A 26,086-nucleotide genomic window follows, 5' to 3' on the forward strand; every position below is an offset into this window, starting at 1 on the left:
ATGGGCAAATATTCAGCAGAGAAAAGCTGATTGCAAAAGGCTGTACTTGTTACCTGGTTGTTGACCACAACGTGAATAGTGCCATTTGTGGTGTAGGATGGGAGGTCACTAAGATGAAAAGTCTCATAAACCACTCCTTGTCCTGCAAAGGCAGCATCCCCATGTAATAATATGGACATAACCTAGGAGGGAGAATTATACACACATAGCCACACATACATTAGAAAGGAAAACTGCAATTTGAGCTTCTCAGCAGGATTTCTTGGCTCCATATTTCTATAGTGCTTTTAAAATAAAACAGTAATTTTATAATAAACCATACATTTCTTGGCATTCTGCTGCCTTTTCTCAGTTTGCAAAGGAAATAAAGCTTTAGGCCTACTTTCCAAAGTTACCCTTGAGGTCTCATGTCAGAAACCTTACCTAGTTCAACAGATGATATACCCCTTTTGAAGGGGGAAAAGTGGACGATTCTGTGATATGAAACTACTGGCAAACTATTTTTATTGGAAACACCATGAGAAACTACCATTAAAAGTTACTATATTAAACAATCTTTACCTTTTTCCCTGCTGTATCCCCTCGATAAAACTGCTCAGCTTTTGTTTTGCCTTGCACAACAGGATCAACTGCTTCCAAGTGAGAAGGGTTAGCCATCAGGGACAGAGTGATTTTCTTGTTTGTTTTGCGGTTGATCCTCTCATGGTACATTCCCAAGTGGTATTTTACATCCCCAGATCCCTAACAAGAAAGACGTAATCACAATTCAGGAATGTCATTCAGACCTGCTCCATCTGATTTCACTAGGCCTAAAATTTTGCTTCAGTCTGAAAACTGCATCTGGTTACCTGAACATCAGTGTGCACTATGGGTTTGACACCATAATTTCAAACTGAAATACTGTTCCTATTCTATTATCTTACTGCTGTCATCAAATGTTAGATAAATACTTGCAGCATATTAATACTCTGTTCATTCATATGAAACAAAAAGAGATGCTTAGAGGTTATGAGCTCTGCCAAATGTAACTTATTTATCTACAGTCACTCCTGAGAGACCTTCTGCATGTTAGAAGTATAATATAATTCTTAAATTTGTTATGAAATTTCACCAAACCATGTTCATTAAACTAGAAAAGGCGGCATTGCAGCTGATAATGCTGATTTCATAGTAATCATGACCAAAAGAATTGGAAGCTATCTTGAATATTGACCTCTCCATACAGATCTAATGAAAAAGCATCTTACCTCATCAGCTGCTTCAAGTTTGGGATCAAACTGACAGAAGATCTGCTCCAGCTCTTTTCGGATTACATTAGCCAATACATTCAGCCGACCTCTAAGAAATTTCCAAACACAGTTATGTCTCAAAAATAGTACTAAGAGAGTCAACAGTATAAAACTTACAAAATCTGTAAACCACCCTGTAAGAAATTTGCAAACATTCTCTTTGAACTTTTGAACCTGAAACCCTTGATTTAACCCTTCTTCCCATTACAAAGTTCCTCCAATGCATTCCCTCAGACATTTTAGATCACCGTGCTATCCAAGTGGATTTTGTAGCTATCTAGCAGTCTTCAAATAATCATATTATAAATTAGTTAAAGAAGACAGCAAAAGTAAGTTCAAAACTACCTCACCAAGTTTTCCCAGTTCTAGAGACGATATGCAATGGCAGAGATACCATGGCTGCTGCCACATTTGCTTGCAGTTTCAAAGTACACTGAGGAGAGTTTGTCATTTACTTTTGAAGCCTGTAGCCTCTTACTGACAGGCATTTGCTACAGTTCTGTGTCCCCATTACTTGTTATGACTGACTCTTCCTACCTCAGCTGCTTTAATATCAAGTTTTAAAATAAATTTCTAGAACCCAAAACTTGTCCCGACACAGTAAGCCCATTTGTTGGGGTGTTTCCATTGGCATTACCTATGAGGCATTCCCATTATAACATATTCAATTCCCATTTCACTGGATTTATCAATGATGGTCTTAAGTGCAGGAATCATTACTTCACATCCTTCCAAACCAAATCTCTTTTCGGAAGACCACTTGCGAGCAAGGAAGTCTTCAAATCTTTGCCAAAAAGAAACAAAAAAAACAAGAGAAATTATTTGTACTAAGGTAATGTAGCAAATACTAATAGTTTACCATCTTAGAGCAAATAAAGTTACATTAAATGGTTTTAAAACATCTGTGAATACATGTTATACACCTCTGGAATTCAGTCACACAAGGGGAGGGAAACAGGAGAGAATTCAGTCTTCTTTCTCCCCATCTCAAAACTATTGACTAGGACTTTTAAGCAATTAAGGGTCCCCACCTCAGACAAAATTAACTTCCCAAGTTAAACTCTGTCCTCATGTACACAAATCTGACCACTGGGAAGGCAGAGTGATAGCAAAGAAGTCTCTTCTATGAACTGAAGAAAATATAACAGAGAACCTATATTTTCTAGTATCTGTAAAAAAAACAGAGTAGAAAACATATCTATTCCATAGGTCTCATTCAATAGCAAGGATCCTCAGACTGTGTGATGTAACACTTAGGAATGGGCCAAAAAGCAGGACACTGGTATCCCTGCCTCAGCTTCAGCAGCAGAATGATGTCAATCCCTGACAGCTTTAAGCTCTTTCATTCTTTAATGCATTTGGGCCAGAGGCAATGTGAGTGGTTAAAAAGTACCTTTTAACAAACACTGAAAGGATTACACATTGTAAAGCCTGGAGATAGGAAAGGCAAAGAAAATACATCTTCATGAAAGTAAATGTATTGGTTACATCATCTGTGCAGTACCTCACCCCATAACACTGCCATAATCCATTAACACTCAGCTTATTCCTCACTTAGAATCCTGACATTTACCTCTTTAGACTGAAGTCCTAAAGGCACTGATAGGAATTGTTGCCAAAATCTCGCCTAGCTTAGCCATCAATACCTTACAATCCATCCAGCCATCTAAGCAACAAGCCAGACTCTCAGCTGAGCCATTCTGCCAGAATTCCTCAGGGAAGTCTGTGGGGCTATGCCAGTTTCTATATAAATGGAAAGCAGTGTGCCATGTGAACAGCAGGTCCCACAGGGTGAAGGAAAGCAGGGCACACGCTGATTTCTTCCTCTTTGCAGCAGCAAGTTCAGCCAGTCCTGGACAAGCAGCAAGTGCATTACTTGAGGCAAAGTGCCACTAAGTGTGCAGAGCTACAGCATTTCACAGTCACACCTTGCCAGTCCCCCACATGCCACTGGGGGTCACAGAGCCCCAGCCTCTGTCACTGCATGCATTCAGTGCCCAGCGAGGGAAACATCTGCTGAAAGCTGGTTGCTCTCAGAAGGGATTAATCTGGAAATGCTTGACCCTGCCCAGATCAGATTCTACATCAGGATCTAACATGTTTACTAATTCATTACAAAGTAGCTCAGAAATATACAATGAGTATTTTAGATAAGAAGGAGTTTAAAATGACCCTTTGTTCAACAACCTATCAGTGAAAATCATAAGGGATGAGAAATCCAACTTTAAAATTCAGTTTCAAGTACCTGAACTCTGTAGTTCTTGGAATGAATATTTTTAAAAACAGTCTTGAGCAAAACAATGAAAACCTGCTTTACAAAGCCACAAATCTCAAAAGGAAAACCAGTTTTCCACAAAAACAGACATTTTTTCCTGAATCATTTTCAAACAATAAAATAAAAAAGTATTCTAAAGATAGCTGGATCGAAATTTTTGTAAAACTTTTTTCTTCCACATTCAGCAGACAATTTGGCAGACAAAGAACATTAGGCTCCTTCATGACACTAGAAACACCAGATCTTTCCACAGCTTAGGCAGAAATAAAAGCACAAATTCTTGTCTTAGGATAAATGGAGATGGTTCATACTGAGCACCTGTTAAACAAACTTACTCAAGTGTCATATTCACTTGACCAGTAAGTGTCATTTTTATTTCTGTTTAAATGAAACTTTTAATGAGACATTATAACACTGGCAAACAAAACACCTGGCAAAAGTATCTTTTAACACCTCCAATGAGCACTTCATTTTTTGGATCTTTGAACATAGAATCTTAACCAAAAAGCATTTGAATTAAATAGTCATTACTTGATTCTTTCTTAAATGCTCAAATCTCTCTTATGTTTAACAAAGGACATATACACTGTTTCAGATTGTAGGGACTGAAATAAATCTTGTGTCTGAGAAGCCTTGTTCCAGGGGTAAGAGGATAATTCCATCTCTGGGATCACAATATTTCCACACAGCTACAATGGGAGCAGTCAATAAGCTATTTCCAAATGTGTTTTCTTTTATCATAGGTACTAAAACTGCTGTTGCCAGGTCATGCAACAGCACAACACATTTTGGCACATCTCAAAATGAAAAGGGCAGAAAGTACTTAAAATCACACACCAACATTGTTCTGACACTTGTTTTCTGCAACAGGCTGCAAATCTCTAACACAACTGTATATTACTGGTGTGTTGAAACAACTTTCCTAGCTTACCTCCTCAAGCCAATGAAAACGTTGCCAGGCATGCCACTAAATGCCATTTGAGAGAACAGAATACTAAGTCACAACACAGATCCTGAGAGATTGCTCACAGCACACACTTTCCTTCGATAAGGCAGGCAGGTTAACTACACCCACCTGTACTCCAGATTTCAGTGAGGCTGCTCCCCCCCCACTCAGCAGCTTCCAGCTCCCACAGCTCCCAGGCAGCAGGCCCAGAGCAGTGTCCCAGCCCAGCCCAGCCCAGCGTACCTCATTGAGCGCACCAGCCTTGCCAGCAAAGTCCTTTTATCCTCGTTCGTGAACTTCATCACGCCCGGCGTCTCAAACTTCTGACGGATCCACTGGCACTGCTCCACGTCGTTGATGAACATAAACTCCAGGCCAATGTGTTGGCAGTAGGTATGCTAGCAAGTGAAAACACCAACAGAGAAGCTTTAGGAGCTAGTGGGCCTAATATAGTAGTTTCACAAAGAAATACCCTCTTAATTATATCCTCTGTTACTCTCCCGAAAGCTACCGTGTCTTCCTCTTCCACAATATCTCCCCTAAAGTAATACTATAAATGAATAAATCGTTTTACTGAATCTAGTTTTGTGTCACAAAGCTTTCTCTACAAAGTAACATTTCAAAATTTTTAAACTGGAAGATTCTCATCTCGTGCTACACTCAAAGTAGGCCAACAAACCAGCATTACACTGACTGGCACATTTCACCTAACTCAGTGCTTTTCTTACAGGCATAGTACACTCTTCTTTAGATGCACCAGCAAAGATTCCAAGTAATTTATCAAAATTTGTGTATTTTATCACATCTTTTGTTAATATAACTTTAAACCAAGAAATAAAGACAGTGAGAAGACAGCTATGAAGTCTAATGCAAATCATCTGATAACTGTCAAGTTTCAGAAACCTGGAAAGGTGAAAAAAAATCCAAGCAGCTGAGAGCAGAGAAAGGACAGGGAGAAATGCAAAGACACCGCAGAAATATTATCTCCTTGTTCATTTTTTAGATTTTATTTTTCTTACTTTAAAAAGAGTATTTCATTAGAAAAAATATATCCAAAATATTTCCAAATATTTACAAGTCAACAGAAGACCTACTGTGAGTTTGAGACAAATCTACTCTCAGCATAGTCTGTGTTCTCTACTGCCTTTAAGGAGTTGAATTTTAACCTCTATTTAAAAAAATCTAAAGCTCTAGAGACAAGAGGAAAGAGAAGGTTATTTCTCTTTAACACAAATCAGTTACTTAAGGCTTTTATATTTTGCAGTTGATTTTGTCCTTTTATTTGCACATTACAATTTTAAAGATTATTGCTACACAGATAAGCTAGAAGTGCAAAAACAAACAAAAAAAAAAACCCCAACCAAATATAGAGCTCAAATGCACAACAAAGATAATGTGGTTTAACAATTTACCATGCCTCAGCTAAGCCAACATAAAAGTCAAGCAACTGGGAATATCCAACAATGACTCACTCGGCAGTCTACAAATACATTACCATTCCTATTTGCTGCTTTGCTATTTGGAGTTTGCCTCTAATTATATTTATTCCTTCAAAGTAGTTTTTCTTTGAATTATTTTAGCTTTGATGACTTCCTATGGCATAAACCATGTCACCTGTCAGATAATGAAACTCTAGAAAAAAAAAGTGGGGATGGAAAACAAGGACCATCACAGTCTACAAGCTACAGCTGGGCTTTCATGAATTTGGTACCCAGCCTCCATATTTTTCCTGAAGTAAAGGTCTTACTAGAGCTGGGGATCTGAAAGCAACCCCTGAATGCACAGGTGTTTTATCTGTGTTACACTTAAAAGACAATTTCTAAAGGCTCTTCTCCTTTTAAACAATATCAGTTCTTTCCAGAACAAGGGCTGGCATTAATATTCTACCATATTCACCTCTTTTATATTCATCCTTAATCTATGTATTTCCAATATCCAGCTAATTGCACCAATGGTGCTGCAACCTCTAGAAATAGTACAAAGGTTATTTCTAATGTTGTTGGAGTCCTTTACATCAATTATAATATTAATAAGAACTCTATTAATAACTGGCAAATAATAAGGGGGTTTTGTGACTGACACCTGGAAAAAGTTCACTTTGGTTTGAATGAAAACAATCCCAAATGAATCATGTCCCACTGACCTCCAGGCGTTTGATGATCTCTCGCAAAGACAGACTGTTCTCATTTCCTCCTATGAAGGTGGTTGTTGGCAGCTGAAAGACTTTGTCCAAATCTGATTCATGCAAACCATAAAACCCTGCAACAGGAACATTATTGATTTGCAAAGCAGAACAGGAGACAAAAAGGAAACCAGCATTGCTTTTCAAGCCATGGCAATCATATTTAATAAAGCAGTATTAAGAAAGAAGATTAAAAATTTAAAGTGTGAGTATTCTGAAGGTATCCATTAGTAAAATGGACTTTAATCTAGATTTTAAAAAGTGTTTGAATTAAATAGTCATTACTTGATTCTTTCTTAAATGCTCAAATGAAACAACTGAAATTAGAATCATTCTAGCCTTTGTTATATTTTACCATATTAAGACACATGTCATCAGTTTTCCACACCCCTTCCTACAGCTCACTGTTTAATAAAATAACTGACTCTAACATAAGCAGCAAACAAAAAGAATCCCTCCTCACTGACAGAACCAGTTGGTTCTGTAAATGAAAGCATTTTACATTAATAGACAGAACAAGAGAATGAGCAACCATTCAATAAAATGCTGTACAAGCACTCTGGAGAACTGGCAAAGTATTTCTATTTACCCTCCTTCTCTTTTTAGGGAAATCAGTTTGAAATAGCCCTCTAATGACCTGTACAGTTCTAGTTCTCAGGCAGTGACCTCTTATAAAATACAGAGACTTCCACACCCCCACCATCTAAAACTTGTTTAACCACATTGACCCATCTCGATTTGGACACATCTAAACTTGTTCTGGCTGAGAATATTATTTAAGAAAATATTTAACCTAACTATTATGCAGTTTCAAAAGCCAAAATACACAATAGACAAAGACTGAAAGACTGGTATCAATGCCAGTTAAAGGCCTGGTATGATCCAAGTTTAACTTAGACCTGTTAAATGAAGGAAGGAAAAACAGTTTCTTATAATTGTAAGAAGCAAAGGTGCAACACTTATAATACACCACAGTTATAGAACCTTATATAAACATTAAAACTACATATGTTCCTACACATGTAGAAATATTAGAAAAATTAAAAATAGCTTCTCCATTTTTAATTTTGAACTCTTTAGCTTGGTTCCAGATAAGCTGTAGACAATCACTTAAACACTGGTAAGTGTAAGAGCATGCACATAACTCTTAAATCAATAAACTGCTTAAATGTTAAGTGATGTTTCTGAAGATAAAAGCAAAGCAGCAAATTAAGGATGAAATAATAACAGCATGAAAGATTTGAAAACAGGCCATAGGACTGCATTGCTACCACTTTTACTATACAGCACTGTCAGTAAATAACACCTTTTTTGCTTTAAAAATAATACACTTTAAAATTTAAATTTTGGTTCTAATAAAAATTTCAATAATATATTAAAAATTTCAGACCTGGCATGGCCAAAAAACATAGGTATCATTACTTCTACTTTTTGGTATTGTAACAGGTTTTTTCCCAGCAGGAGGGGAGAGTGACACAGGGGATCACAGGGCCTTTAGTGTCGTTTGAAACAAAGCAATGCATTTATTTCTTCACTTTTGCTGACTTTCCCTCAGACTTCAAAGGCTCTTGATGTCCTCTCATGCATAAACCAGAACACATACAGGAGTGATTTGGGCACACACAGAACATCTGTGCTTTGTACCACAGCACCACATATTTACTGAAGCATCACCTCGTGTTTAAAGAGATACACTCATACTGAAATGCTGAAAGCAATGCTATACTGTGACTCATGCAGTAGGTACATCTGCAGTTTTAGAAGCAACTCTCAGAAGACATTTCCTACCACAAGGTTTCTCAAAAAGAAACCAGAAGATGGGACAAAGAAAACGCACAGAAAAATCAAATATTAAAATAATTTCTGTCCTGCCAAAGACCTTTCATAAGTTTCCTGCCTGGAACATTCAAGGATAGGATTTGAGATCTTCCTCTATTTTAGCTCTGCCAAGACTGGGTTAGAAATTGAATCTGAATCAACTGAATCTCCTCAGTTACACTCTCAAACACATCTTCCCATCTCATTCAGAGGTCTGGCATATTTTTCCTTTGGGCATGAGGGTTTCAGTGGATGCCTTCTGATCAGTCACAACACCGTGTACTAAATTATCTGTAGAGTGTAAAGAAATGTGTACTGACATGCTAGTAGTCACCCAAGCTCTAAATTAATTATATTTGCTCAGTAAATGTCTCATGTGTTTTCTAGCTGGTACTTTTCTTTGATTAAAGCTGACAAACTTCAGAGAGAAGGCCCAATTTATGTAAGCACCCCTCTAGTCTTGGGCATCCACTTCCTTTATATGATCAGAACTGCTTCTTTCCCTACACTAGAAATAGAAAACAGAGCAGCAAAGAGTAGATATGCTTATAGTAAAATTAGGCAGAGGGTGTTTTATTTACTTCCTGCGCTATATTTTCTGTCTGATCGAAAAAGCTTCCCTACATATCAAAGAAAAATTGATTCAGTGTCTTCATCAAGTAGAAAACCACATTTTAAACTAACCAGGTAGATTGAAGAGCAGAGAAAAATCAATCAGGTTTTTTTTTTATTTAAGTAGAGAGAGGCAAAGAAATTGATCAGTGCCAATTTCTCAGACACAAGTCCTCCTAACAATGAGAACAACCTTTGCAAAAGCAGACCCCAGTACACTACACTCTTTTAGCAGTAAACTGATGTTTTTAATAGAAGATATAATCACCCTTGGATTATATCCACCGGTAAAAAATTCTGTGTTTTCCATGTTTTCTTCTGTTAACTTCAAAGAGACTTCTTCAAGACATACATAAGGAATAAGTATCAGACATTAGATTCCAAATTTGGTATGAAATTTACTCTAGGTTCTCTGTCCAGTACTTTGCTTATTGCTTGGTTTCCCTATTGACTACCCTTCAGATGTCTCTAGTTCAAACAAGTTTGAACTGTAATGCTATAAGAGTAATTAAGATTATCAGAATGTATTGATTAGTACTCATTTCTGGTGTGGTTCAAAAATAAAATATTTAGGGGGTTTACAATAATCATTCACCAGAAGATGGATTCACAGGAACCTCAGCTGTGATCTCAGAGTAGAAACTCCTTCATCCTGAATTTTAGCCTCCTTACAGATGCTCAAAGGCTCTATGCCATGATAACAGCATGCAGAAAAGGCAGAAGCATCCCTGAAATGTGGCATCCCTGCCCCTAGAGGGGAGTTGTAACTAGGTGATCTTTAAGGTCTCTTCCAACCCAAGCCTTTCTATGAATCTGTGCAATGTCTTATTAAATCACTTCAGTCCAGGGATACACAAATGAGCATTTCAAATAAGAAGGCACACAGCTTACACACCAAGTTTATCAATTGTGGTAATAAGGTCAGATGGAATAAACGAATCCAAATCTGCATCCAGAATTCCAAGGGGATCTAGCTGAGCCACATGATGGCCACGGATCTGAAAATGGAGGAAAGCAGAGCAAAATGAAATCACACTAAAAGTCAGACAAAGGGAAAAAGTCAGTGATATCTCTCCATAATATCAGCCATTAAGCTGAACAAACACCACTAACGTGATGACAGGGTTACGTATTCCCAAGTTTTCCCATAAGAACAAAAAATAAGCATTATATCACTGATTGCATATACACCTCTATCAAAAATTACACATTACAACACAATCTTCATTATGTCTGACACACAATTTAACTGGGATTACACTAGAGTTTAAGTGAAGAAGGCTTCTAGAGAGTACACTCTCAGTCCTTAAGTAAATTTAAGTAACTATGATGAGCCTAATAGATCTTTCCATTTGCCAATTCAGTCATTTTGTATTTTTGCCTGAATCCTCCTTTCTACACCTGCAGTATATTAAAATAGAGAATTGCTGACTTAAAACAGATTGGTGCTGAAGTAGTTTATATTGGAAGTGAAGGGATCACTCTTCCAGAGCTCTGCTCCAAGTCAGATAGCATCTGACAGCACCTATTTTAATTCATGAAATTTCAGAAATTTGATCTGATAGAATTGATATTCAAGGCACTAAAGAACATAAATTGAGTGAGGAATTTAGCCAGCTTTCAATGATCGGTGTGACTGGTGTTAATGCATGCCACAAGTTGTTATAAACTAGTGAATGATCATATAACATTGCTACAGAAGAAATAACTACTTGATCCCAGAGAGTCACAAATATAAAACCATTTTTAATATGTCTCTTATGTGTGACTCTCATATACCAAATTACCTCATTAAAAGCTTTGTATAGATGAATATATTAATAATTTCTCCTTATAATTTTTCTTTTTAACAACATATTTGCATCCCTTGGGTAGAATTTCATTCACACTACTAGTATCCTAATTGTCTCTGAAAAAAACCCAAAATTATAGACTGCAACATTAGCAGTGAAGTGCATCACACAGTAACAGAAGATGATTACAGTGTGGTTCAACAAGAAGGGACCTGTAAAAACACTGTTCAATTATTGTATATTTGCAGGAGAGTTTATAACAAACTGGTTTCCAGTCATAAGAAACCAGAAATACTTCATCCTTTTTGGAACTATCAGCACTGTAAACTCAGCCTGACTTCTGTGATTTTTTGCACCTCATGAATCACCAGTAATGAAACTCTGACAGGCCAAATGATGCCCATAGCAACATCTGTGCCATTTGACTGTTTACAGCAGCACTAAGTTTATCTGACTGGAACAAAGCAAACAATTTTGTCTCAAACATCATCAACAGGAAAGAATTCACCTCCCTAAGTTACATCTGCTCTTCAGCATTAATAGGAAGAGGAAGATCAGCAGGAATGCCAAAACCCAGAAAGGCAGAGCAGTAAATGCTGTGCCATATTATTCCAGGAGCAGTTTGGTTTTTAACTAAAAGACAGTATTTCCCTCAATATCAAGGCATTTTTAGTAAGTCCTACTACTTTCACTGAATACAGAAAATAGTAACATCTGCAAAAATCAGAGATCAGCCCTGTGAAAATACATACAAAGAAAATTTTCATCGATAGCCATATGACAAAATGCAAGAACAGACTGGCAGAAACTAGACCTTGATTTTTCTCTGGCCTCACTTTTGTTAAGCACACACGTCCCACTGAAATTCCTTCTTTCAGTGTCCCCAGTGCTCTCTCTTAGAACAAGCAATAGATTAACTGCCTTCTCAAAGTCCAGCTCAACAGACTACAAAGCAGACCACAAAACCATAAAACACTGACAGAAATTGAGAAATGAAAACTCTATATCCTTCTCCATTTCATTTCATTATCAGGCAATGGAAGGTCACAAATTATCCTACCCCTTCAACACTGAATTTAGAGGGTACTAAATACCTTTTAAAAAGCAGACAGTTGCCTTAGGCAATCCTCTGTGACCGTTTGTTGCAGACACATGGGTGCCTGCCATTTCTACAGACATTTCTGTTCCATCACCTGACAAATACAGGGAGCACAATGGCAGTCCCTGAATTATTTTCAAGTAAATTGTGTCAAAGCAGCCTAATGTTCTCCAATTTTCTCTAATACTTCACCAAACTTTTACTGTAAAATTGGTGATTTTCTGCATATCTAAGTAAATTTCACATATTCTTTATATTCACAACCATTTCTACTCTTTTACAACAACCCGCCAACTCAATGCTGACAATGTGATGTGTACAAAAAAAGGTCTTTTAAGAAGCTCCTCTTCTATTCCCTCTCATGACACCAAACAGGATTTAAAATACTTAGGGCAGGGAGGAACAGATCTGCTCAAATCAAACTGTAGGAAACTTCATGGGAAGTTACTAATTTAAAAAGTACTTGTGGAATATTTTGTCAAACACAGATCTAGTTTTATGGGTTAGTTATTTTTGGGGGTTTTTTACATCATTTGTAAACCTTTTATTGAAACTAAGATACTAAATACAAGTCTAAACAAAAATATTTAAACTTATTTTTCATTTGGAAAACATCTAACAAAACACACTGTCCTATTTCCAAATTCCTTCTTCTTTTAGAGAAAAATAATTAAATTATACTTAATTTCTTAATTTAATAAAAGGGTTAAAAATCAGAGTGTGAAATAAAATCAATTTTGATGAACAGCTCTCTAAAAGAATCCATCAAAGTTAACCCAAACTCAGTACTGTTAGCCTCCCAAAATTCAGTTTCTGGTTAATTCATCATTGCTTGTCTCTCTTTTTACCTAAAATCCTGCTCAAATAAGGAATCTCAAGATTCACCTTAGATGTATGAGAAGGCAAGTACATTCCATCCTTTCCTAAAGATTGGCAGTAACATTTAGAACTGCAGTACAAACGTTCCCAGAGGTGAAGACAGACTTTCACAAACCACGATCTCCATAAAGTCCTTCCAGGCTAAGTCAGATGACCAAAATCAGGCCTGGGGGTAATCTGAATTATGAGTTTGCAGCCCAGAGGATCACCCCAGTCTGAATCCAGCACTTCCACGTTTAGACACTGTGCTGGAAAGAAAAGCTGTCTAGTTCAAGGCCTTTTGTATCAGAAGCAAGACAGTAGTTAAGACCAGAATAGAAATGAGAACATAAAAAGGAAGAAGGTTGTTGGCACAGAAGAGGCCTTCCCACGCCTCCCCCAGAATGCACTTACTTGGTATGCCCTTATCAACGACTGCACAGCGAGGTGGTCTTCAACAGCCTTTTCAGCTGTCCCTGGTCTCGGGGCCAGGCCGTGGCTCTGCAGAAATGATCCCTTTCCTTCCTGCTGAGCTGGCAGATGGGCTGCTTGGCCAGCGTTAGCACTTCGGAAAAACACATCCCAGGACTGGACACGTGTACAGAGAAGAGAAATGTTTACAACCTCAAACAAAAGTCTCATCCAAAGCAGCTCTTTCAAACTGCAAATGGAACCTCATTGCATTACAGTGTCAAACACCACTCAGAGACAGCAAAAAAAAGAGCACTGATATGTCCCAGTCTCACTACAACTGTGTGTTTTATTCACACAGAACACTTTTCCTCTCATTTCTTACACCGAGCTTGCTCGACAGAAAACTCTGCAGCACACAGGACTGTAAAGCATCTCCATATACTATCCAATCCCACAGCTCTTTTTAGTTGTTCTGTTTATTCAGGCAGTCAAGAATGGGTATAAAATAATGCTGCTGGTAAAGAGCTATCAAGCCTATAAAACAATGAACCTCAATAAACGAAATCCATTCCTTTAATGATACTTATAGAATTTATGGTACTTCAAGACACTCACTGATTATGCTAAATCAGAATCAGTCCTTAAGAGCTTTACTTGAAGAAACTTTAAAAGCAATTAAAGTTTTTTTGAGTGAGACTTGTTCTAAAATCCTTTCCTCATCAGCTTAGGTTACCTTACCATGAAAGAAATTATGGGCCTGGTTTCAGGTGCAAGTCATAATTTTAGAAAAATACTTATCTCAGAAACTGAATCACAACAAACAAGAGTTCCTTTTATTTCCTTCTGTGCTTTTACACAAGCTGCTTCATTCACATATGCCCAAATCTCGTTTTCCTGAACTGTTTTCATTCTGATGAGGTGGTCACTGTGCCAGGTTAGAATGGTATCAGATATATGAATGCTAACAGAGAGCAGCAGAATGGGACAAAACATGTGAGACACTTATACTCAGCAAAGAAGGGAGTCTGTGTAAAACATTTCCCTCAGCTGGCTAACTTCAGAAAACAAAAAGGAAGCTATTTAAAAACTTACATATCTTTGTGACTGGAACAGAAGAACTGCAAGAGATAAATTTCTGCAAGGCTGCAAGCCTTGCAGATTTCCATTACATTTCAAAGAACCAAGTGCCAGAAAAAAAGAAAAAGTAGTCCAAAGCAATTCTTTTTAAAAGATTACTTAATATATGCATTACAGAACCCACAGAAGAATCAAAATAATATAATATAAGCATGGCATGACAGAAAAATATTTACAAAATCCTTTTTGCTTTCATTAACAAAAAGTCTTCATACTGAAATTTCTAAAAGCTCTCAGGTGTTCAGAAACACCATGAGGTGTTTCTGAAAGAGCTAAACATCACCCAGCCTCCCAACCTCAAGTTGTGGAAGTGAAGGGATTCACTGAACCTGTGGGTGGGAATCTCACCATTAGCATGAGGCCACTGCCCAAGAAACATTGTTTTAATGCACCCCTCTTCCTTCTTTATTCATACAAAGCTGCATCAATGCAAATACAGTAAAGTTATCACCCTGCTCTATACAGGCTTATCTAAACATAGCCTGACTTTTATATGCCCTGACAAATTAAGGCAGACAGATCATGTGTGGTGCCCAGTTCCAGACACACTGATGAAGAATTCATTCCTCCTTTCTTCTCTTATTTATGCCTGTTTCCTATATTCTTCTTACCTTGACATCTTGGTAGCCATACTGAGATTAGAAGTCCGAATTTACATCCTATAAGTGGTCTACAAGAGCCTATAAGTGTGACTGCATTTCACCTGGGATTCTCTCTATACACCTTCTTGGTCTGTGTTAAGAATAGTATTGTTACTCCATGCCTACATAGCACCCAGTCCAAGAGTCTGGAGATCCCTGACAATGAAAAACAATCATAATCCCTTCTTGAACTACTAAAGTTACTTAGACTGAAGAAATTACTTGGGCAATACACAGTAACAAATTATCATTAAACATTAAATTAGGAAATTCCTAACATACATTTGGATCCATGACAGCTCTCACATTTGAAGTTTTAATAAAGAATTTGCTTTGCTTACGTTAAGGTTTCTTCCTTACTTTTTCTAACACCATGATACATGATGATAATAACATAATTATTCCTTTTTTGAGTAAAACCTTTCATTTAAATGTAGAAGTTACCACAGCACAGTCCCACAAACAACTGAATGTGTTTTTAGACAAGTGCTCTGCTGAGAGAGCTGTTAACAAACTCCAAATAGACATGCCAAACAAGTGATCTGTTTAAGGAGAATCAGTATAGGGCTCTTTCTTCATGCAAACTCACAAATATAAAGAAAATGTTTCCATCTGAAGATGCAACCAGCTGAGACAGAATGGACCCAGACTATTTTTTCCTATCACAATTTTGAACTTATTGATTTGTTGGACGGGCTTGACATTTAATCAGAGGGGAGGGAAAATACATCATTTGGCTACAGAAAATTAGTTTTTACTGGATACACATCCATCAAAGCCTCTACAAATTTCTATAGTGTCTTTCAAGATTGATACCAGATTATAGTCTTCAAGTTCTGTGTATCAATGTCAGTCTTTGGCAACAGCATTTGCCATGTGACTGAACAGATAGAAGACCAGCTTGCTCTCATTGAAAACCTGCAGCTTCTCAACTAAATTAGTAAAGTTCGTCAAGAAAATGGTAGAGGAGATTTATAATCCAGAAATATATTCACAAAAAAAAAAATACTATAGTGATAGATTATACATTTTCTTTCCTTCTGCCAGCAAATTTATATTGTAGTTAACCATTATTTTCTCAAGTAATATAACACAATTCAAGTGATTCAGTGGCAACATTTTACTGACTTAGAATAAACAATGTTGCAATTAGAATAACAAGTAACATATGCTTTATCTTGATGGTTTGGGTTTTTTCCCTAGTGCCATCACAATACTCATCAACTACAGTGAGGACAGTAAAGCCTTAGAAGACACACACTGAGCACCGCTATATCATTTAAAAAAGAAAATTAATAAAATTAAGTCAAAGCAAAACAATCCCCCACATCTTTTCCTAGTCCATAAACCAAGGAGGTGATTGCACACTCATGGCAGAGCAGCTGCACACAGGATAACATGGCAGGCATTATGTACTCCATAGCAAACCATGCAGTTTTGTAATTAATCTTGTGATAGTAATAACTGAGCCTTGTCAAGCTTCTCTCTTTATGATCTATGGCCCTGACACCAAGCTTCAAGGAGAAATAATGATGCCTTTTTCAGAGCACACGTCATTTTATTCTGATTGTTGTTTTGGCCACTCTTACGATACGAAAATCAAAAGGCAAGAAAAAGCAGAAAATAATCTGAAGTGGATTTGTAAAAAGAATAGAAACTCCATATATATATATATATATATATATATATATAAAATATATATATTATATATATTATATATATGCATATTCCTTGATACACAACCATGATAAAAACAGAAAGGAGAAATACTTTGGAATGTGACTGCCATATTACAAACAGCTCTAAATAAGCATACTTGGGAAGACAAGTCCAATCAAATCTTCTGAGAGGGAAATCAGTTCAGGAGCCCTAATTAATTGGAGTTTCTAAGTACAAGTGAATAGAGAATGACTTTTAAAGCCCAGGAAAAATCAAGCCTTTCCATCTAATCAATGAGGTGGCACATCCCCTCTGAAAAAGGGTTATCTGAGAAGAAACATGAGGAGGAATAAGGTATAAAAAGAGAAATTAGGAAAGAGAATGCAATGTCTAAATGCACAAGCTGGTTCTCTAAATCATGCTGGACATATCAAATAAAACAACAAAAACAAATGGCCTGCAGAGAGCCAAATCATTAACAAAACAATAATCAACACCACATGGTGTCTCTTGACATTATTTTCCAACACTTCCTGTCCTTTCCATACCCAAATGACAAATGCACAACTTTACAGTCAAAACCACAGCACGAATTTTTCTGCATTTTTAAGAAAACAGGGTGATTTCAACCCTTAACATTTTAAACTTGTTTTATGAAAGCTCAAGTTGAACAATTTCTGTCAACAAAAATCTGGGGAAGGTATTTGCAGCTTTCAGCCAATTAAATGAGATGGTTTTCAAGAAACTAAAAATTAATTTTGTTGATGAAACAAAGTAAAATTAATTGGCATTCTTCTCCCCCTCCCCTTTTCTCATAGGCTGTGAAAAAACTAATAATTTAGGCAAGAATAGCTGTAATCCATTATTTCCATCCATCATATTCTTTCAAGCCTCATAAATCAGGGACACAGTGAATTTACTTCAGTTTGTTACTGTTGCAAGTTTATTAAACACAGTTAACCTAGAAAAGAATTCACATAGTTTTATAATCGTGTTGGTTTGGGCTGGGATAGTTAATTGCACAGTAACTGGTTTGGGTTTCAAAAGGGGGTTGGCAATATAGAGACATTTTTGTTATTGCTGAGCACAGCTTACACAGTGTCAGGGCCTTTCTACTCCTCACCCCACCAGGGAGGAGGCTGGGGGTGCACAAGGAGCTGGGAGGGACAATGCCAGGACAGCTGACCTCAGCTGACCAAAGGGATATTCCAAACCACATCATGCTCAGCACGGGGAAAGAAGAAGGAAGGGGGGACATTCGGAGTGATGGTGTTTGTCTTCCCAAGTCACCATTACAACTGCTGGAGTCCTGCTGTCATGGGGATGGCTGAACACCTGCCTGCCCACAGGAACTGGTGAATGAATTCCTTGTTTTGTTCTGCTTTGCTTGTGCTTTGTTCTTTTGCTTTCCCTATTAAACTGTCTTTATCTCCATCCACAAGTTTTCTCACTTCCACCCTGCTAATTCTTTCCCTCATTCATGCATGTGTGTGAGAGAGAAAGCACAAGTGGCTGCGTGGTTGTCAGATGGGGTTAAACCACGACAAAAATGCATCTTGAATCACCTGGGATCCACTCCCTAGGCCACACCCTGCATTCCACAGTCAACTCATTTATTGCTTGCTGTTCAACCCACAACCTGCACCACCTCAACAGGACCCATGATCAGACTGCTCTTGAACTGCCGGATGAGTTGGATGGCCTTTCGGCAGGATTTTTAGCATTTCCGCCTACCCCGAGCACCAATCCGTAACGCGCAGGAGCGCATCTCCCGGCCGCCTGGTTCAGCACCCGGGCCAGCTCCGGGCGGAGCGCTCCAGCGCTGCCGCCCCGCTCCCGGCCGCGGCCGGTTCTGCACTCCTCTGCCCGCACCGAGGGCAGCTTCCCACCCACAGAGACGCCTGCAGCGCTTCCCAGCAGCAAAACGCACTCCACGGCAAAGGGGCTGAACCAGGAATCTCATTCATCTAAAAGGAAAGAAGTTAGCCAGAAGCCAATATAATGTAAATACAATAAAAACCAGGATGTCACCTTGATGTCACTCCTTATGCATGGGTTCATCCCTTCAGTATCCCCAGTATAAAAGGGTTGATACCGACCTACAGCCTTGACACATCATGAGGGCTTTGCAGAAATTCAGTGCAATCCACACAATGTGTTATCCCACCCCATGCTGGTGAAGCTCAGCTGGCAGCTACAGGACAAGGGCTCAGTCAGATGAGAAAGAGCCATTCCTGGAGAAGGTTTCTCCATCCCAAGTTCAGGTGTAAGATAAAAATCCTAGGATCAATCTGCTATATGAATAATAGTCAGTCTTCAGAATTGGCACTGCATATGTCGTCTTTCAACAAGACTAAGTCCATGCACAACATCCACAGTTAAAAAACAGTTACAAAACCACCCTTTTTGGTTTCCTTTTTAGTTTCTGCCCTCAGCATGCGTCACTTCCCCACGCTCTAGACAGATTATCAGACTTAGAACAACAACTTCTAAGTGACATTTTGACATATGCGCCTCGAGAATAAGGGAACAGACAACCAATTTGGTAAACATTTTGAGCACAATTCACATTACTTCCTGGAAAATGACTTGTCTGTCTTAGAATTGATCAGACTTCTCATCAACTTCTTAAGTTACTATACATGTATCACCATAACAGAGCCCTCTTTGTCAGCAGAAAGCTTGTTAAAAAATAAGCCTATGTATTATGTCCACAAGAAAGGATTTGGGTAATAGAGTTTTTAGAAAAGCAAACAAATGTCTATTGCCTGAGGAGAGAAGGAGAGACGCAAATCAAAATACTTTTCAAGATACTTCAGAAGAATATTCTGACAATTTCAGATTCAGTTTTAAAGTTACAACTTCCATAGTTTAATCCAAAGACAACTGAAGGTTCGTCTTCTTCAGACAGTTTAGAAGTACCAACATCAATACATTATTTAACTATATTCTCTGATACAGCCTTACTATAAACCAAAAAATTAAATCTATTTTATTCTTGGGTCTTCTTCTGGATGCAATGAATTCCTTGACTGACTGCTTGACCAGCATTTCCATGGAGGAATAAAGTTTCAGAGCAGCTGTTTATTTCTGGACTGTACTTATCCTTCTTTCCGCTCTGCTCACCATGCCTGTGCCTCCTCTGTACTTTCATACTTGCAATATTACATCTTACACCAATCAATAGGTGGGAAATTAATTTCATGTTTTTCATTTCACAGGACCTTTTCCTGAACTTTTTATTAAAAAGCAAGTGAAAAAGTAAAAGAAACCTATCCCACTCTTAGCCCAGCATTACAGTCAAGTTTTAGACTTACCTTGTGTACACTTTTAGGGTTTTCAAGCCATGCATAGTACATTTCCTCCACGTAATTGGAATTACTCCCACTCAGGAATGGCTCTGAGGTTCCTGATGAAACATACCGTTGGCCATGTAAAAATGCCCTTCTGGCTATATCCTGATTTTCTAGAAGTTTAAAGCCATGCCTCTTCAGCGTAGCTGCAAACAACTTCAGATGACTCATGTTTGTTTATTAGCCAGACGATCCAAGTCTATTAATAAAATAAAACCAAACTTAATCAGAAAAAGAGACAATGAATTGCAGACACATTTCAGCCTCACAGCAAAAACTGAGGTTTCTGGCTACGGCGCCCTAGTACAAGGCTGAGGCCTAGGCATGAAGCTCCCTTCAGAGTTACAGCCACAGCAGTGGAGTGGCTACTGCTGGCCATCCCCACATCAGCCAGCTCCTCTCTCAGCTCCTGTAACTGGTAACACCACCCTGCTCCCTGGAGCAATCACCATTTGTACCGCCAGGCCCAGCTCCCTGGAACAAATGGAGCTGCTAATCACTGACCTCTCCGGAGCTCCTGGCAACCCCAACTGCTTTCCCTCTGTTTGGAAAGCTGTGGCCTTTTACCCAGTCAGGCTGGGCTGGGATCAGCAAACAGTGCCAGCCACAGGTGCTGTGGAAAACAAAAAGCCGCTACCTCAAATTTCTGCCACGAGTAATGGAGCTGACTAAATAATTAGAAGTGTTAGTTAAGTGTTCATATTGACATTAGCCTTCAACCAAACAGTGAAACACTGAGAAAAGGCTCACTTTAATGTGTTTTCCTAACTGGCAACATTTGTCTTGTGCTTCCAATGATCTCTTATGAGCTTTGTAACAAGGACAGCAGATTCCATGCAATTTTGAATTGAGAAATTCAATTTTCCAAGTCAATTTCCCACAATAAGGGTTGAATCTTCTGAATGCTGAACACCATTAGCTCCAGTGCTAGTAAAGGGAATCAGGGCTCACCTTCAAAATAAAAAAGAACAAATGCATCTTAAAATTAGTCCCAAAATAATATACTATTAATGTTGAAGTTGCTAAAACTGCAAAGAAAGAGCAATAATGTGAAAAGAAATTATTCATTTTGTTTTCATTTTAAAAGTATTTAGAAAGCTACAATATCATGAAGGATAAGGTATTAATTTAGAACAAGTAAAATTCAGATTTAACCCCAAAGTGTCTCTCGTTTGTTTAGCTGTCCACCTGGAGAAATAATTTATTTGGTCCAAGGTAAAACCCAAGGTCTTTTGTTGCTTGGTGTGACTGAACAATTGCTAAAAACAAAAGTACTGAGCTGCCAAATGAACTTCTAAGGTTTTTTAAAAACAACATTATTTTGAGTAATAGAATTTTTTTTATGCTACCTATTACATGTTAAGATTTCTTCATCTCTAATTCAAAAATAGATTCTATCAAAAACTTCAAAAACATTTTCTGTATATAAATCCCATTAAATTATTTCTCACTGTTTCTCCTCTTATAGCCTGTTTTCAAAAAACAAAATACATGGTTATAAAATGCCTAATTTTTTAAGGGATAGGAATATCTATATTTTTCATTATCCAATTTAAAAGTTAATATTGATCCTTAAAAAAAAAAAAAAAGAAAAAGGGCTCCTACTAAATAAAACAGTATTACTGCTTGCTCTTCTCTGGCATCACATTTTTAGCTCAACATCTATTTTAAAAACTGATGACGAGATCCTTTTCTTAGTCACTACCTTTAACTATCATTCCAGCAGTGAACTGTCCTTGATCATACCAGGTTCCCTTGCCTACACTTTCAAGACTTCTGCATCCTTTTCACTCTCACCCACCAGCAGACCATCACCCACTTACTCTAAACAAGCCCTTGTCCACATTCTCCATGTCCCCAGACATGTGGAAGTGTTCTTCCAAGGCAGCAGTGCTGAAACTAGCACCCAGTCCTCATTTAAACCTATGAGCTCCTCAAAAGCACACACCCTTATCTCTGCACCTGGCTTTTGCAGCAAATTGGCAGCAGTTGGGCTGCTGGTATGCTGAATCCCTACTCAGCAGTGTTATTTCCTACCTGCTTATATTCCCTTGTCATTTCCCACTTCACACGTTCAAAGCTTATTACAACACCTGTGTCAACACCTGTCTCTGACCAGGGCTCCCAGGCAAGTGGAGGAACACGAACACCACCAGCACCATTTTGGAAGCAGATTAAGTCCTGCAAAAGCACTGACAGAACTCATATACTGCCTGCACACATAATTCTCTGTAAGATTTAACAGCAAGCATTCATTATGTCATTTTTCAAAACTGGGTGAGACTTCAACATGCTATAACAGTAAGAACAGAGTGGTCACTATGGCACTTACAACTTTATGTCTGTGCCCATTGTCATAGAAATTATTATTATTGCACCTACCTTACTGGATGCACATCTCACCCTCTGCCACAAAACCTATGCACATGTACACTCACTCCTAAGGGATTGCCTACTCTCACTTAAAGTACTTTGTAAAGACTTGAGAGAGAAGGGAAAGAGAGGAACGTTTTTCCCAGTTTATCATACTGCAGCAGCAAGCTTCTTAAGCACAGGTAATTTTACATTTTTTTCTTCATCATATGTCTGCCTGAAGAATGTTCTGTAGCTTTCTTCTAGAACTTAGTAAAGAACACAGAATAAGAAAAAATTGTCAGGGAAATTGGAAAATGGGTGCAAATAACATAATATATAGAAGAAAAAAAGAGCTTTTAAGTGGTACCAGTCACTTCCCTCTGATTCCATTTCAATTTCAAAATAGGGTCAGATCCATACTTCAAGCAGTAACTACTGCTTATGCAATCTATAAAAGCATACAGGAGCTATGTCATTCCAGCCAGACTTCAGTTACAGATTAATATGACTCAAAACCCCGCACTTCTTCCTAATTTTTCTTTCTGCATACATCGCTCTTCAGCACAGATGTCAGCTGTCAGCAGCTAAACAACCCAGAGACCACCAGCGTGATCCCAGACCATCCCAGCCCACTCAGCCTTGAGACTGTCAGTCAAAAATCAGCACCCAGGACAGCGCACAGGGGTCGGGAAGAGTTAGAACTGTTCCACTCCACTATGCTTCCCAAACCAACCCTGAAATGAAAACAGTGATTGGAAAGGGATCAAGCTGAGCTAAGATCAGCCTAAAGAATGGTATTAATTAAATCTCTACCAGAGGTCAAAAAGAAGAAAGAAGCAGTGAACCACAAGAACAACCTGATATTTAATGCACCACAGCACCCTCAAAATGGTGGAAGTAAATGAAAGCCCTAAGTAGCTGAAAATTCCTGCAGCTGTTCTGCCTCAAATGACGACCTAGCTTTCACCTTGGCACTTCCACCTCTAGAAGTGCCCTAATGCCACAGTCTTGGGAATTATTCTACCTAGGTTTCTAGAGGGTCATAGAAACTCGTGGAAAACAGACAGCAGACACTTCTGATAACAATGTTTTTATCCAACTCTTTTCAAGATCACTTTCAGAATAAATACACTGCACATATGAATTAATATCCTCCTGGTATTGTCAGTGCCCTTACTGAGTTTCTTAACCCACGTGAAGCCCTGATGCTAATGTTCTTTATGCTCTGCAGATGTGGTGGTTAAAAAACCTGGTCCATATTTCATAAAAATAGTTCTTCATCCACTATCTTGGTAATTTCCCACAATATTCCCCACACAGCTTACTCTTAAAGTTCTTTTAAAGACAGATTAATTCAAATAAAACAAGGCTGACAGCAAAAAAAAAATGGATGAACTGGATGAACATTATGAAGTTTCTCCAAAAGATTATTATAAATAACTTAAATTACAGATACAGGGAATACCCTTATTAAATAAGGCTACTTCAGGGATACCTCCGTGCACTAAATGTTTCTTTTCTCTCAGCACAGAAATGCCGTCCTGTATAGAGAATCCTAACTCTGCACACAGAAAGTTGCCCTGCAGGAGGTTTTCCAGCGGCGCACTGGCCCCAAGGCGCACCCCGCGAGTCCTGGGCAATGGAAGCGTCTCGGTGCCATGAAACTTAACGGATTTATTACCCTGCCCTGAACAACGCCTTCAGCGGGTACCAGGGGGATAAACCCACAGTACCAAAGGGATGACACCGCCACAGACTCCAGGCTACCAGCAGAGCAGAGGGAGGATCTGGGAGGGTCGGGTTTGTTCTGCGGCCCCTCCCCGTAACGCCAGGACGCGGCGTCCTGGTCACCCTGGCCACCGGGGGCCGCAGCCTGCCGGGCTCTCGAGGCGCTCCCGGCTGCGACGGGGCTGAGGCATCACCAGAGCCCGGGCCAGGACGGGCCGCCCCGCTCACCCCACGCTCCGGGGCCCGGCCCGGCCTGCGGCGCGACCCCCCTCAGCCGCACGGCGAGAGGCCCCGCCGCGCCGGGGGCCTGCGCGGGGGACGGGCCCTGCACCGCGGCCGGGCCCGGCCTGGCTCCGCCGCCCCCCGCCCCTCACCGGCGCGGACAGACCTGCGGGGGCGCGGAGGCTCCAGCGCATCCGCGGAGCGCGGCAGGGAGGGCGCGGAGGGAAGGGAGGGAGCGGCGGGAGCGGCGGGGCGGGGGCCGCACCTGCATCACGTGAGGCGCGCGCTGAGGTCACGGCGGGGCGGGGCCGCGGGCGCTGCACCGGCACCACCGCCCCGGGACACGCTCGGGACACACCCCGGGATACGGGACACAGCCGGGACACGGGACAGACACGGGACACAGCCGGGACACGGGGCAGACACGGGACACACCCCGGGATACGGGACACAGCCGGGACACCGGGCAGACACGGGACACAGCCGGGACACGGGACACAGCCGGGACACGGGGCAGACACGGGACACACCCCGGGATACGGGACACAGCCGGGACACGGGGCAGACACGGGACACACCCCGGGATACGGGACACAGCCGGGACACGGGACACAGCCGGGACACGGGGCAGACACGGGACACACCCCGGGATACGGGACACAGCCGGGACACGGGGCAGACACGGGACACACCCCGGGATACGGGACACAGCCGGGACACGGGACACACTCGGGACACCGGGCAGACACGGGACACACCCCGGGACACCCTCGGGACACCGGAGAGACACGGGACACACTCGGGACACCGGGCAGACACGGGACACACCCGGGACACGCCCCCGCCCCTCGGGGAACGCCCCGGCCCTGCCCAGTCCCGGCCCCTCACAGCCCCCGGCCCCTCACAGCCCCCGGCCCCTCACAGCCCCCAGCCCCTCACAGCCCCCGACCCCTCACAGCCCCCGGCCCCTCACAGCCCCCGGCCCCGCACAGCCCCCGGCCCCTCACAGCCCCCAGCCCCTCACAGCCCTCGGCCCCTCACAGCTCCCAGCCCCGCACAGCCCCCAGCCCCTCACAGCCCCCAGCCCCTCACAGCCCCCGGCCCCGCACAGCCCCCGGCCCCGGCGCCGTCGTGCGGTCGGTAGGCACAGGCGGCGTTCTGGTGCTCCCGCCCCTCAGCTCTCACCAAACAGGTAAATACAGGTGAGAGCACCGCTCCGGTGAGCACCTGCGACAGGGAACGCCTCAGGAAACCCATCCGATGGACAAGCTGCTCGCACCGCTCCTGTGCAGGAGAAGCTTGACAGGAAGAAGATGGGAATTTTGACAAGGGGCAAACGAAGTGTCCCAAGGACACACACGTTTGCTCTCCAAAATTTGTACATAAAGTAGACTGAACGTAGTAGACCTTGACAAAATGATAGTATCTGACTTACATGACCAAATATAAAATGCGAGATAATACAATTTCAAGTGTTCCTTTGCTGGTAGAATTCTCATTTACAACTTTCATGTTTTCTTTTCTCCTGGTTGCCTTCAAATTACATGTCTGTCCGTTTTCTCTCATAAATCAAAAACTATGTATTTTTTTATTTACCTGCTGTTAATCAAGTTACAACAAGGATAAATGCCTATATATATGGTAAAATTGGTATTTCAGATAACTATTGACACCATCACATACATTCCAAGGTTTGGTAACTTTC

At 40.3% G+C, this 26,086-nt stretch overlaps 1 protein-coding gene across 4 annotated transcripts in view; it reads right to left on the reverse strand.

The window, feature by feature from the left end:
• OGDHL (oxoglutarate dehydrogenase L) overlaps positions 1–24,655 on the reverse strand; it is a 47,644-nt gene extending 22,989 nt beyond the window's left edge. The window contains exons 1-12 of one of the 4 annotated variants that reach the window (XM_053984035.1): positions 24,548–24,655; positions 20,827–21,027; positions 20,581–20,689; positions 20,041–20,275; positions 13,287–13,460; positions 10,018–10,120; positions 6,654–6,769; positions 4,754–4,908; positions 1,927–2,073; positions 1,248–1,338; positions 562–741; positions 54–182 (exon numbers count right to left, since the gene is read on the reverse strand). In XM_053984035.1, the coding sequence (XP_053840010.1) occupies positions 54–182; positions 562–741; positions 1,248–1,338; positions 1,927–2,073; positions 4,754–4,908; positions 6,654–6,769; positions 10,018–10,120; positions 13,287–13,460; positions 20,041–20,247 (1,302 nt within the window). In that variant the 5' untranslated portion in view covers positions 20,248–20,275; positions 20,581–20,689; positions 20,827–21,027; positions 24,548–24,655. The remainder of the gene's footprint in view (positions 1–53; positions 183–561; positions 742–1,247; positions 1,339–1,926; positions 2,074–4,753; positions 4,909–6,653; positions 6,770–10,017; positions 10,121–13,286; positions 13,461–20,040; positions 20,276–20,580; positions 20,690–20,826; positions 21,028–24,547) is intronic. The other 3 variants (XM_053984038.1, XM_053984036.1, XM_053984039.1) reach the window with 3 other exon arrangements.
• Between the last annotated feature and the right edge of the window lie 1,431 nt (positions 24,656–26,086).

This window comes from Vidua macroura, chromosome 8 (assembly GCF_024509145.1).
Source record: "Vidua macroura isolate BioBank_ID:100142 chromosome 8, ASM2450914v1, whole genome shotgun sequence".
In the NCBI taxonomy this organism is placed as follows: domain Eukaryota; kingdom Metazoa; phylum Chordata; class Aves; order Passeriformes; family Viduidae; genus Vidua; species Vidua macroura.